We start from the raw sequence: 15,310 nt of genomic DNA, 5'->3' as shown, positions 1-15,310 counted from the left end.
TACCTGATTTGTTTCTTTCATACTCTGAATCACATAGGAAAAAATGTATATAATAAAGGAAAAGTAATCAGGTAGAAGATGTTGGAGATTATATATGTGGTATATTTTAATATTTAAAATAAAAATCTAATGTTGGTCTGGCATTAAAATTTTCTGGTTGGGCAGCATAATTTTTAACTGGGAATCTTGACAGCAGTGGCTAAAATCTCTAGACCTGGGTCAGTAGGAATCTGTATTGCATTCTGTCAAGTATCAGTCATGATACTTGCAGGCTCCCAGTTATAGCATACACTGATCATATGATTTGTAGAAGGTATAGGGTGCTTTTTCTTCAGTGAGAGTTTAAGAACTTTGTTATTCTTAATATCCAAATCAGATAAGTAACACGTATTCTTTCAAAAATGTTAGTGAATTTAGCATGCAACATGTGTGCCGGATTGGTATTATATTGAGATAAAAATGATCAACAAAGCAAGTTTAAAATGCCATGATAAAGCATCATTTATTTCAGAAGTTAAGAGTCTGTGTCTTTGTCCTCTAGAGGTGTCTCAGAGAGTCAAATTGATGTCTTGCATGTACTGCTAACTGATTGTGTGGAAATTTTTTTAAGTTCACTTTTTCTTTATTCTTCTGTCTTTTTTACCCATCTTCCCCCATTGTAGCAAATTAGACGGCCGGATGAAAGCAAAGGAGTTGCTAGTAGAGTTGGATCCCTCAAAGTAAATATGTTTCTAACATTTATTTTGCAAGTTTTCTTCTATAGCCTACACTTTTCCTTTTGAAGGGGGAGGTGAGGGGAGGGAGGGAAGGGACTTTTCCATTTCTCACCATCCCATCATTTTTATTTCAGTATTCTTATTGCTGTTGGGTCACATTTTGTTTGTTTCTGTGCTACACATAGAACAACTTACTGAAGGCAGGCTGCCAGTTAGGTAGCTTTGGATGTCACTACAAATAAGAGATAGTAACAACTTTCTTGAAGTGCCTGTAATTTGGTGATCATGATTAAACCACTTCTCTGATCTCTGTTGTTTGTTGCCTGTTACGTGGAGAAGTGGCTTACTCATCTTCAAACTACTGCTTCCCATCTTCAAACATAATTAAACTTTTATAGTGTTGACGCTTTTTGCATTTAATTCTGCAAAACACCATTACAAGATAGTTGAATATTTCATATATATGTAGCCTTTAAATTAGAAAAAAATACCAGAGTAAATAAAGGTGAAATGAGAGATTCACAAGAGCCTATGAATGGAGCCACTGTTTTGCTGATAATTAGTATCTTCTGCCTTTTGATGTTTGTATAAACATGCCCAAATATTTAGATTGCTTAACAGAACAGGCAGATATCTAAACCAGTACCCACCATGCATAGTGTTACACCCTGATAAATGGTTTGGAACCAAGATGCTGATCATATGCAGTCCAAGCCATTTTGTTTGGGTTCCTTTTCAAAAGTTGCCTCTATTTCAACTATCCAATTTTTCACTTTTCCCCACTTTATTTCCTTTTAGCACTTTCTCAAGCACTAATTTTTTTTTCTTGTGCATTCTCCTTGCCTTTTCTGCCTTCTTGTTTTTTTACCTCTGTTTTGGTTTTGGTTTTGTATATGAATGTATTGCCTTTGTTCCAGGACAAGCCATCCTCTCTGTTCTCTAACACTGTTCTACAACTGCTCTTTGTGAAAATGTTGTTTCACTGAGCACAAAGAAGGGGAGGGAAAAGATTAATTATGTACCTTTTTCCAGTAATGGCACCACTTAAATTGATCTCAACATAGAAAAAGAAGGCAGTTGTTACTTGTTTATACAGGTTCTAGCTAGAGGCATCTGTAGCATTCCTCACTGTCTGTGAGGCTTTATCTTTTCATCTTGTGATTTGGGAAGAGGTTTTAATTAACGGTGTAGATGAGAAGAGCACTGAACATGAATGAGGCACTGTTTCAGTGGCAGACATTCAGACCACCGAATTCACATAGAGGAAAATAAAAGACAGCACAGTTTTTGAAAATTCTGAAAATTGTGTATGTAACTACAGTGACCTGTGCGTCTTAAGGCTTGGGTCATCACATACAATTCTAGATTCGTAATGCATGTATATATGCAGAAGATGTAGCTTATTTATGTGGTGGGTTTCACCTATTATTTTTATGGACACCCAACGATACCTAATTTTGGATGAATATTTCTGTATCTGATTGCCTAAGATTTAATTCTATGACCCAAAATACATATTTAGACACAAAATCTTCCTTATAGAAAATGGGAAATCCTAGTTGAGGTTCCCAAACATGAAAATTTACCTCTAAAAATTATTCTTTATGGAAATAAATTCTAGACATAGCCTTACCAATAAACAAGGAAATAAATAAATACGTACATAATAAACAGTGTAGCAGAAATTCAGTAGCTTTAGAATGATAGTTCTCTTGATTTTTCAATTTTTTTTTCCTGTAGTGGGAAAGAGCCATGTTAGGCAAAGATGTCTTGCTTCCAGATTCCAAGTTTACTGAGCTTGTGTGTCCATGTTGTTCAAAGCACTTTGATGTCTTGAAATGTTTTGGCAGAGGCAGTGAGAAATGCGTTAAGCTATGATTTATTAAAAACAAAATAAAACACCAAAAAAAAGAACAAAATAAAAATGTAGAAAAAAAACCGATTATGAGAACAGGTTGCTTTTTCAATTCATTTCCTGATGTTTACATGTAGCTCCGTCGAAAGCGGAAGGAGCTCAGAGATCACCTAGAAGGCAATGTCAAAGGATGCTCTCTCCGAGTAAATGTACGATTTCACTCGGTCATCTGATTTTTTTAAAACTTCTGCTGGCTGGTAACACCAAATCTGATTGGTTTGTCCTCTCATCCCCATCTTTTTCCTTTCTCCCTCTCTTTCTTCCTTTGTGTTTTCTTTCTTTTCTGGCTGGGGCTTCATTTTAATGTGTATGAGAAACCTGACCTAATTGACAGCTTGTTTAAAAGGACATCCTACTGCATTTTAATCAATGCTAATCAAACTGCTTGGCTTTACAGAAACTAAAAAAAAAAAATCCCTTTCCAAAATCAAAGTTGCATATCTAAAACTTCCAAAATCAAAGTTGCATATTTTAAAGTTTCCTGAATATTAAACTTAGCAATAAATAAAACAGATGCCCTTAATTAAAAGGATAATTCTTCTGCCAGGGTTTGATAGTCCTACCTGAACCAAAAACTGTGGCTAATATAAGGTAACCCAAAAGCGTATAGGTTCACATGTACCTCTGTCTTTAACTTCAGTCTTTTTGGGTTAGGTTAATATTTGGCTGAATGACAGCTGTGAAAATTCTGTTGCTTGGTTTTTTTAGCAGACTAATGCATAAAATTCTGCAGCATATTTCCTATGCATTACATTTACTCCTTAATGAAAAAAAATGTGAAAAATAATTAAAATCTAGTGTATCTCATGACACCCCTATAAAGTTGCACATTTTTCACAGAAATATTTAATAAGGCAAGTTAAATCCAGCATAACACTACAGACCTCATGTTTAGTAGTTCAACTCATAAATTAAGATCAGCAGTTCTATGGAAGTGACTTTAAGCCACATAATTTTGTGTATAAGGAAAAAATGACACTTTTAGCATAGTAGATGTGAAACTTAGTAACCCTTTATCCCTTTGCACATCCATTCACTGGAGGTTCTCTGAATAATTTCTTTGGATTCATGTCCTGTTTGTCTTCCATACACTGTGATTGTTGTCATTCTCAGCACTATCATTCTAATGCATAATTCACTAAGGTTATACAGTGCAAGATAATTTTGGTAATGATAACAATTTGATAATTTTTACCCCTTTGGGTGCTTTTGCTTATCCAGCTATGTATCTGACATAAAGATGATTACTGCTTATTGTCAAATACAAGTTCTTGAGTTTATAATCTTTTGCAGGTCAAATACCAGGAAATCGAACTGCTAATATTTTGCAGTTTATTTCTATAAAATAAATTTGATTAAAGGACAGTATCTTTTTCCTGGCAAATCTTTTAAGAATCAAGCTTTGAGGGGAATATATTTCAGATTTGGTGGTAACTCAAATTTATTAGTCACAATCAAGATAAAGCAAGTTCCTTTATTTTAAACTACTCATTCTTAAATTTGTGATTTAATGCTTAAGAATAAATATAAAGCCAGGAAAAAAAGTTATGCTGTGAAATCTTGTACTACAAAAAAGATGTTATAATCACACATTATGTCACAGATTGTCACATGGGGAAAGATTTCAAATTAAAAGCTGTGACTACATTAGCCGTGACAACGACTACATGAGTTGTCATGAAATTGTCCTGTTCCTCTGTGGCAATTTATCTGTTATTTCCTGACCATATCCTACGTGATCTAAGTCAGTCAGTCAGTAAAGAATGTAAGTAATTAAACAAAGAAATGTTCCACATATTCTGCATACGCCTTTAAGTTTCTTAAAACAAGCAGGGCACATTGCTAAAATTTACTGCTTTGTCACTGCTGCTCTGACTCATGCAGTAATAATGGATATTTTAGACAGGACAGCATTTTAAAAAACAATATACAAATGACTGATCGAAGAAAAGAAATATTGGACAATTCTCAATAGGGGAGAATTGGAGAAAAAAAAAATGAGGAATCTGTTAATAATACATTGTTAAAATAATTTTCATCTTTTCCATATGCTTTTGGAAAGGGTTTTAGATGTAAGCTGCTGATACTCCTACAACATGGCAAAACTATTGAATGGTATGGGAGGGGAAGCATGTAGTATCTGATGGCCAGCTCCATAAGTGAAAATGAAATGCTATTGCACAGTTGTGTATTGCAAAATACCATTAAGGTGGAACCTTTGTTCCAGAATGAATTGCAAAGACTTGCTTTCTGGATTAAATTCAAAGGCTATTGGAAATATGTAGGAAACACTGGAATTCTGCAGAATATCCCCAATGCCACCAAAAGTTTAGAAAGCCTGCTAGATATTTGAAATAAAATTGCACTGAAAACATACATGAAAATTTGAGTTAATTAAGCAATTTTGGAGGTTGAGTAGTTTTTGGTTTTAATATGTTTTAATATCAGCAGTAACACATAACCATTTACAAAAAGTTAATCCTGACCTAAGATTTGATTTTGCATTTCTTCTTGAGAAATTCATTCATCTTGAAGTTATTTTCATTACTTAATACTCTGGCCCCTCCCAGAGACCGGTTTGACACTGAATTGTTGAGAAAAAATAGTGTTCTGTCACTTGGATAGGTTAGCATTCCCCCACTGTTCAAATTAATGTAGCAAGTGTATTTGCTACTGACATGATCAACAGTGAAAGAGTTGACTGGTTTATATTTTAGAACTCATAATACCTGCTAAAACCAATACCCTTATGAAAGTGTGGAATTACTGTGAAATTCAGCAGAACAATAATGCTTCGGTCTGTGCTTTGGACATTTTTTTGGGGGTTGGTTTTTTTTTGTAATTGTGCAGGCTAAGAATTTCAAATGCAAGTTTAATTTCTGCAGAAAAATATTATGGAAAACCCATCAGAAAAAAATTTGAATCTACGTATAGAAGTTCTACACAGAGTTTCCAAGTGATATGCCAAACCATTTTTTGTGGCTTTTAACCAGTATGGTTCCAAGTCAAAGATTCTGGATTTGTTCAGGAAAAACATTCTCAGAATTCATAGCAGAGGCCAAATATTGTCAATAGATTATGTTAAATGGAACCGGGATAATAATTTCTCATACAGACCTGTGTCTCTCAGAGTCTACAGTCTCCTGCATGCATTTTCTGTCTGACTTTAAGTACCTACCTTCTTTGGCCATGATGAAGGATTACATTTACATGATTTTTGTTCTTGATCCTAATATTCCATTATTAAAGATCTGAGTCAAGCCAATAAAGCCTTCCAGCTGACAACAAATTGCTCTTGCAGCATTTGAACCAGGTTCTCAGTTGATGTAAATAGCTCTTCTTAAATCATTCTCACGGTGGGGAATTTCTTTGACTGATAATTTGACCCTTAAATTGAATGTTCATAGGGGGGAAAGAGCACGTTAGCACATTAGCTTCACCTAACATTATATGTAGGGGTTGTCCAGTAGCATGCAAAATAAGGAGAGCTGCCCCCTCTGTCAAACTGGAAGAAACAATCACTTAAGTTCATATATGATAACAAATTTTAAGTAGAGTTGGTGATAGATTGCAGAAACATCCAAGGAGCTTGGAAAAGGACTGACATTTAATTTTAATAGCACAGAAGCTTACAAAATCCTGGAATTGGGCAGATGCTAAAAATGGAAACTAGTTAGCAAGAAAGCAACATATAGAAATGATCAGGAAATTTTAAGTGTGCAGCAGATTAAACAGTCACATTGTGTGATCCAGTTGAAGATAAAACACACAACAATCCCCATGACAGGAGTGTGCTGTGAGCATAATCCTTTCCTCAAGAACATTAGGTCATTTTGAGACTAGAACACTTCAGTATATCTTTAATTTAATCATTATGAGAAAATTAAATAAGTACATTGAGAGACTATACATAAAAAAAATTAATTTTGAAGTAAGATTAGGAGATTAAGGAAAATTGTGTGTGTGTGTGTTTTAGCATAGGAAGAAATAAAATATACTGGTATCTTGCTGAAGGGAATATTATCATTGCTTCTATAGAATTAGAACTATGAAAAAGAAATATAAAATTACTTGCAGTTATTAAATTCTAATTGGAATAAAAATGAAGTTAAATGGTTTCATTATTAATGAAAATATGGATAATTAGATTACAGGATACTTTGACAAGGAAAGTAATAGTATTCTACTTGTAGTAGTTGTCTAAGAGAAGATTAAAGTACACAAGTGTCTACCATACCCCTTGTGAATTGGTGGGAGGAGTAGGTAGAGTGAGATCTTTATGGAGTATGGTTCCAAACTTCCTCACCATTGTTGTTTTTGTTAATCTGGTTGCTCAGACTTTAAAAACTGATGCTGTGATGCTTCTTGCTATTACTGCATACTTTGGATTCTCACCTGCAAAGCCCAAGCTAATGGCTGGACATTATGAGAATCTTAATTAGAAACTCATCCAAAAGTCTTGGGTGAATAGCCGCACCCCTGTTTTGAGCAAAAGCACACCTGTCTTTCTTAGAAAGATTTCAAAAGCAATGTTTCTAGGAACAGTTTTTGCTCTGTCAGAAGAGGATCTCTCTTTTTTCTTTTTTTCTTTAATTATAAAATAAAATGTTTAAGAATAATAATTGATTTCTTAAAACTGTGGGATTTGCTCTTGCTATTTGTCTGAAGGAATTTTCTGGTTTTGTCTTAATCCTTCTGCAAATCATCTCAACATAAAAAAACATTTCATCAGTTGAAGAACGTGCTGAGGATGTGAATATTTAAGATGATGTGAAGTGATTCAAATTTTCTTGGTAGTGTTATCTGGAAGAGCAAATGAAATACACAATGCAAGAAAGGAACAAAAATATTTTCAGAGTATTAAAAACTTTTCAAGGAGGAAAAATCAATTGTATAGAAACATATAATGGAGACATAATTTAACACAGACCAATGTGACTGTAGAAGTGATATTTTATATTTCAATGAAAAAATATGGAATACATATTTGAGACTGAAGAATACTCTTCAAAGACTTCTTAGGAATACCATGTTCTCTACTCAGTCCATTATATACCTAAGTCAGCAAGTGGTCACTAATAACTTATGTGGAAATTCTTGCTGTATTCATCTTTACCACAAATATATCTAAACTGCTGTACAGTTTTTTAAGTCTGAGGAAGTTTTGCTAAGGCTTCTCATAATTAATATTTCCCCCCTAGAAAAAAAATCAAGAGGAGATTTTTAGTGCATTTATAAGAACCATGTCTTTTTAATTTTCACTTATTAGGCTGCTTTTACTCATTCTTCACAGACAGTGAAACATGAAATATTCTCACTCAAAGAAAGGATTTTCCTATAAAGTACTGGAGAGTCCTTTTTTAATACTTGATTTATGTCTGCGTGATTAATAGTTTAGAGTATTGGCTATCCCATATAAACAAAATGTGTCTTAAGCAATCAGTAAAACTAGTGTTACCAATTAACTGCAAGCTTCTGACAGTGGACAGAGTCCCTCGAGAATCACAGACTTTATGTTGCGCAGAGGCATAATCTGCAGTTTTCTACCAACCTATATTTGTCCACTAGTCATTGACCTTTGCAAGTTTTTCTGGTTTTTGGGGCAGTGAGATTGAAGAAGAACCTCCACTGTTAAAATGCTGGTTCTGAGTATGTCAACTCATAAAGATATACAGGCTATAATGGATTTTCACATTATAACCTTTGCAGAGTTAGAATAAAACTAATAGTTTTAAATGAAAGAGATTAGTAAAGTTTCATCCTGGAATACCTTGTTGTCCTAAGGATAGTGTTGTCAGTTATTTAGAGGAGGAAGGCTTGATAGTTGTCTTCAGATTCATCGTTAGTTTTAATTATTTTTCAAATACAACACTTTTTTTTTTCTTTCAAGAAGCTTCCACCTTAAAAGGCATAAATTTGGAGTCTATGAAACAGCTGGTCATGGAAACTTTATGAACCCCCTGTTACTATCTCAGTGCTGGAACCACCTATACAGAAAACTTTCTGAGACCCTTACTGTGCCACCATTTCTTTTTTAACAATGTTTTCTTTTCCCCACTGCACAACCAGGCTCGACTCCCTTCGTGCTCATCCACCTATAGTGTTTCTGAGGTATACTTTGCACGTGTTCTCTCACACAGTCGACCTGCTCACCCATCACACTTTTTTGATTTCATTTACTTTTATTCTTTTTTTTTTTTGCATTGCACTGTGCACAAGTGGGGAAAAATCAGCTTGGGGGGCAGATTTTGCATGATCAATCTGCAACCATGTTCAGCGTGGTTTTAAAATCACTGTACCAGTCTGGGGCCACCATGATGTATAGTCTAGCTAGGCATCTGCTACATAGCACATGAGCTGAAACTATATGATAAAGCATACTTAGTTATCTCTTACATTAAAATAAAAATAAGAAAATGCCAAATGCTGCACCAGTTAGTCTGACCTCTTTTCAGATAGTGAAGCTGGAAAGGCTCTGTAAAGATGACCATCAAGTTATAATTACCTGTCTAGATATAGGTATGTTCATTATAGTTGAAGTTCATTATTAATTCACAAAGCTCTGGCTTGGGTCACGGCCTGCCAAAATGCATAAACCATTTTAAATACTTCTGTATCAGCTTCATGATCATCTTCTACAATGAGGTATGGTACCATCTTAACAGGACTTGAAAATAAATACTTTCAACTGTAATTAGAATGGGGGGAAAAAGAAGTATGTTAAGATAAACTAGAATTCACAATATCATGGGATAGAAACAGAGTTTATAAAACACTGTCAAATTAACACCATTACCTGCTATGTAAAGATTAGGCTTCAGCATATTATTATAATTGATAAATGGAAGAGTATAAAAAAGATGGATTTGAGGTTTTCTGCTATACTGAGTCAGTCTTGAGCAGATATAGTTATTTATTCTGTATTTTAAAATAATCCCTTAAAGTTGGCAAGATCTTATAAAAAGTCAACAGTTCGCTCTATCTCACACTGTGGGCCAAGTTCTAGACCTGATCTGAATTCATGAAAATTATACAAAATGCAAGCATAAAGAGCTCACCTACTCGATCAGTTTGTCCCTAAACAGAAAGATCTGTGTGTAACCAGTACCTTGCTGATGTGTAATTTGTTCTCAAAATCTTCAGCTTCTCAAGCAATCATTTCTAGCACTTCCTTATCCTTAGTAATAGAAGGTTTTTTCCTAGTTTCAGTATATGAATAGGCAAAAGATATAATAGAACAGTTCTTAAGAAGAAAGATGCTTACCAGTTTTTCTGTAATGGATCAATAGTTATTGTCTGGCTGCGCCAGAAGACAAGTAATTCTAAAAATAATCAAGTATTTGTTCTTAAAAGTACCTGATACGTATTCTGCAGTTATTGTAACTCATTACTGTATCGTATGAAAGCCTCGTTGTTTTTATCATTATCATCAAAACACCAATACAGAATAAATAAATTATACTATATTCATGTGCATACAAAGACACTTTTTTCTGAGCTAATACAGGGGCAGGAAATTAAGTTTAGTGCTTACAGATGCAAGACAGAAGCCATCCTCACTCCGTTCTTCGGAATATCTGTATGAAATTAAGAAAAAGCAGTGGATCACCATCAGCAAAAATGGTGAACATGCTCTTAGAGATTATGAATCAATAAGTCACTTACAGGGAAACTGGACTCTTCATGCTTTACCTGCAACTTCAGTCATTTGTCCTTCCCTCCACTTTATGGAGGGATCACTGTCTTTGAAAGAAATACCTACCAAGGTATTGCAGCTGGTGACTAGTCAACATGTATGGGTCTCCTGCTTGATCAGATTCCAAAAACTTTTTTGCCTTCTCCGAAGCTATCACTTATTTGCAATTTGTAGAAAAGACTCTGCTAGCTGAAGTATCAAGATGCCACTGCAAGACTGTGAAAGCAATTCATCCTTTATACTCTGTCCAAGGGCAAGGTCTTCCTATCTAAAATGCAGGCATCTTCTGATGCAGTTTCTAGCTAATCAGAAATCAGAACTTCATGCTCATGGAACACACAGTGCAATACCTAAACAGTCCTGTTTTAAACTGCAAACTGAAGGTGTAAAAAAAATACAGATACATTATTCTCTGGTGGCAGGGTAGCACCCTGTGTATTTTTGAATAGACCATTCGAGCCAGTGACAGATCCAAAGGAACAAATAAATTGAAATTTAAGGTCTCTGTAGTTGTAGCTATTTGAAGAGGCAGGAAGGGATTGGAGGTTCTCTGGTGTCTGTAAAGGATTTGTAGTCTCACTTCTATCTTTGTGAGAGACTCTTCATTTGGAAATACAACTTAATGTCAGGATCCGTATCAAGCAATGTTCAATGTCATCTGCTATTATTTTGGAAAATGGGAAAGGTTGCTATGAGTAAACAACATCTTGGCCTCTAAATGACGTGATAGAAAATCTCCCAAACTGAAGTATTGTTAAATCAAGTCCGAAAGCCTGCCAGCAGTTTTGATCAGGGGAAGAAAATGAGTAATATTGTATTGTATAATGTCTCATATGTAGGAGGGAAAAAAGGACCACATTTTTTATAGGATCTCAAGGTTGTTTCTTATGTCCACACCTATTTCTGTGGTTCTTATTCCAAGAAAATATTTTTCTTAAGCTAATTCTTAAAGCACTAGGTTTGGAGGTTCTTACTTTTCTTTGTCCAAGTCATCACCAAATAGCTTTGGACCTTCAGATGATATCAGGAACACAATGACAAGAGAAATGGAATCAGTGCTGTGGGAATTCAGCTGAATGTGCCTTCTGACAAAGGTACAACGAAAGATAAAAGGGAGAACCTCATATAAATGGTTTCTGAATTCTGTTTTTAGGAAATAGATGTATTAGATTCATCATAAAAAATTTCCTCGCAATTTTCATTGTTAAGAAAAGCTCTGGAATTGGATTGATTGGCACTGGTACAGCTCAGGTTGCCAAAAAGGAAAGTGAGTGTACTATCGAGGATTTGCTGTCACATAGGAGGTCTTTGATTAAAGAATATCTTCCAGCAGAAGAGAAACGGTACCTGCATATTCTGCATTGTGAAGAATTTAAGGCAGATTTTGCTGCCTATGTTTTTTCATAGAAAATGTTCTTGTAGAGGCTATTTTGCATCTCAGTCCAAAACTAGAAAAAGCTTTTCACCTGTTCCTTTTTATTGTCACCAGTTGCATGGATGAAACTGTAGATGTGGTCAACTGATGCCTATTTGAGAGGAATGGGCAGAAAGATTTTAGAAACTTATGCTTGCTTTTAGGTACAGAAAGGTTTTCCTAGTTTGTTGAGCTCCAGGCATTATAGGATAGTAGTATTATATACCTATTTATCTCCAGTCAGCACCTTAGCAATTCCACTTGTCTAGAATCAGATGTTGTCTTTGGTTCAATTCAGTGAAATTGGAGTGAGTTTCTTTAAGTAGTGATTTCCTTGTGACAAGAGAAGTAAAGCTTTAATACTCTAAAATGCTATAATGATAAAATATATGTTCATATTATCTTTAAATTTCACGGCATGCAATAAAGGTTTTCACCCTTGATGAAAACCAGTTAGCTTAATGCCTGTAATTTTTGTGAATGTTAGCAGGGCTGCTTAAATGATTGTCTAAGACTAAAATTATTAATTAGAACTAATAATGACTTAGCAGTTGTGAAGTATAGTATATGTATAATTTATCTGTAATTTACTTATTAACCAGTTGTCACAAAACATAGTAATTTATTTTTAATTAGCAGTAGTTCACTTAAGAAATTATTCCATCAAATTGGCTTCACTTACATTTTTAGAAGTACTCTGACATCAGCTTGTATCTTAAAAATGTCACACACAATGTAAATTGAATAGATTGTCCAATGAAGGTCCGTAGTGTCCTAATGTATAAAATTACACTTAGGTAGTGTTATGCAATGGCCCCATTTTTTATTCTCATTTGTGTCTCAAACTTTCTGTTCCCACCATCAGTTTCTTTCCCCCCTGTCTCCCTCTCTCTCCCTGTCCTCTGGCTTTTGCATGCGCTTTGTGTTTGGCTAAAAGCGTAATGAAGGAAACCTGTTGATCTGCTTGTTGGAAGGACAGTGGCAACAAAATGTTTACTGCAGTGCTATTCCTACTTTCTAAACAAATTAAGTTTTTCAAAGAGGAAGACACTCAGGTCTGTAGCTTGTCACATGTTTTATTTAGCCTCATTGAGTGGTTAGAACATGATACCTTTTATTGTGAAAGATCTGCAAAATATTACTTTTCTCTCCCACAAAATATAATTATTTCCATAAAAATAGTTTTAGAGTATATATTGGCTGCATACTTATCGATTTGGTTGTATACTTAGCATTGTTAATAAAACAACAGAGACCTGTATTGTCTTACCTAATTATACAGGGTAACCAGTACAGGGAATTAAGTAGCAGTATTCAGAAAACAAGAGTCAATACTGTTTCCTGCAGCAGGTAGTTGACTTCAGAAGACCATTCAGAGACCACATGAAGATTTTTAAGTGCTCTAGGTTAAACTATTTTATATAGTATACCTTACAAAATGTTAATAAGAAGTTGAATGATAAAATCACAACTATTTTCCAGATAATGTAATATACATTTCTATATTCTAAACCCCAAGTAATTAAGAAATAATTTCCATCCTTCCCCATTTGGAACTTTAAAGTTCCTTACTTTTTGTTTCAAGACAAATCTTTATGTTTCAGTTTTTAATAAATTCTTCCCCTTGCTTCTTGTACCACAAAATAGGGAGACATTTCACCCTGCTAGAGATGTGCAGTTCTTTATGAAACAAATTAGATCAAGCTAGAGAGCTATGAATGTCATTTTCCTTTTGACTGATTATAGCTTAGACTCCTTCGCATTTTCCAAAGTCAGTCTTGTCATTATTTCACTAAAGACACATCCATTTAAGCAGAGGAGTTTTTTCCATTTTCTTGTGCTGTACCATTTTTTTGACTGTATGGCAATAAAATTGACTTGATTAGATATAACTGTGAGATTTCTTTTCTAGACAACCACTGTTTTCTTTTAAAATCCAGTATTAAGCTGTTCACCAGTATATAGTGTTTAGAATTTACTTGTTTACTACTTAAATCAGCTTGTTTGAAAAGCCAGACATTATTTTGCATTCTATTACACTAGTAATAACACTTAATAACACTAGGTTCAGCTCCCAAAGCAATCTAACTCTTCAGTCAGCTTCAGTAATAGAATCTGTGGAAAAATTAGTCTAGATTCTGAAATAGCAATGAATCAAAGTAGAGCAAAGCTTTTATTACACTACTGTTACAGCTTTTGAAGTAATCACTGATATGAAATGCCATACATGTGATCTAATTTACATGTATCTCTAGTGCGCAGTGTCTGTTTTAATACATGGAAATCAGATATACACAGCAGTGTCAGTATCAGTAATGCATAGCCCAAATGTCAGTGGGTTCCCATCAGTGCTCCCTATGTTATCTTCCTTTTTTTCCAGTTTTTAAATGTAATTTTGTAACATGGAAACAACTTCTTTATTTTAGTTAAGCTCAATATTTTTACTTGAGCTAGGAGCATCAAATTTGAAGGGCTTCAAGTACACCTGTACACTTGTTTGAAGCTTAACTTAAAAGAGCTTTATTCATTTTTGAAAGTCTGAGATTTTGGCTGAATATTGTATACATCAGTGACTATAATATACACCACATATAAGATTATTGTTCCCTGTGTTTACTAGTATTAGCTCATGTACTTGAAGCCTTTCAAATTTGGTGCTCTCAGCTCAAATAAAAATATTAAGCTTAACTAAAATAACTGCTTTGGAGTTACTCTAGTGCAGAAATTATGATCGTACCACATGGAGAAACATGTTTTGTTCCTACTCATATAGTTTAAAAAGTAGTCCAGCTATCTGCTTTAGAATAACTATAAAAATCTCCAACCAAAACTGCTAGTAAACACCAGCAGAAAAAGGTGAAAATTAACTTTAAAGATGATTTAAAAATGTAAGAAATTGAGTGATGGCCTTTTATTGGCTTTTTGGGCCTGAAGGTGAACTGTTCACTTGATTGGTGGCTTTTGAAGCCACAGAGTCTTTGATTTTTTTGTTCCCGTTTGTGTGTGTTCATAATCCTTTCACACAGAAATGCAAGTAATGTTACCTGTTTGGTCAACTTCCTGGAAGATAAGACTGTAGGCATGAAATATTGGTTGTAGACTTTGTTAGCAGTTACAAGTTTGAGTCAGACTCCTTCAAACATCAGTGGAGAGATGGTTTTCACTCCACAGACCTTGCATTAAAGGGATGGAGGCCCGCAGGCCTAGGAGCAGATACAAGCAAAAACAGTAATACTAAAGTTTCCAAACTGGCCTCTTGCCTCTTCCCCATCAACGTTTATTCAGATATTGACAATGACTAGATATTAAGAGAACTGAATTTTGTTTCCCAGGAGGGAATTGTGTTTTCCAGCTGGGTTGAATGGTGCTGGAACAGAAAGCGCAGTGCTGTAGCAGGAAGGCCTGAATGGGTACCAAGAAAGCTTATACCACATTTTCTCTCCTTATTAGTGCTGACTTCACTTTTCATGCTGGAAAAACGTCTTGCACCATTTTCAGGGGTACTCATTTTCTGTATGTCATTTTTGAGTTATATAATGTTCATGTCACACCACAGCCAGCAATGTGCA

General features: G+C 34.6%; 1 protein-coding gene across 2 annotated transcripts in view; it reads left to right on the top strand.

Moving 5' to 3' along the window:
• Positions 1–15,310, top strand: part of GPHN (gephyrin) — a 287,967-nt gene that overhangs the window by 210,937 nt on the left and 61,720 nt on the right. Inside the window, exons 4-6 of one of the 2 annotated variants that reach the window (XM_029964123.1) lie at positions 663–719; positions 2,709–2,780; positions 8,701–8,742. In XM_029964123.1, the coding sequence (XP_029819983.1) occupies positions 663–719; positions 2,709–2,780; positions 8,701–8,742 (171 nt within the window). The remainder of the gene's footprint in view (positions 1–662; positions 720–2,708; positions 2,781–8,700; positions 8,743–15,310) is intronic. The other variant, XM_018082606.2, reaches the window with a different exon arrangement.

The sequence above is a fragment of the Manacus vitellinus genome, unplaced genomic scaffold (assembly GCF_001715985.3).
Source record: "Manacus vitellinus isolate BGI_N305 unplaced genomic scaffold, ASM171598v3 scaffold_6_pilon, whole genome shotgun sequence".
Classification (NCBI taxonomy): Eukaryota; Metazoa; Chordata; class Aves; order Passeriformes; family Pipridae; genus Manacus; species Manacus vitellinus.
This window is presented reverse-complemented; position numbering and strand designations above follow the sequence as displayed.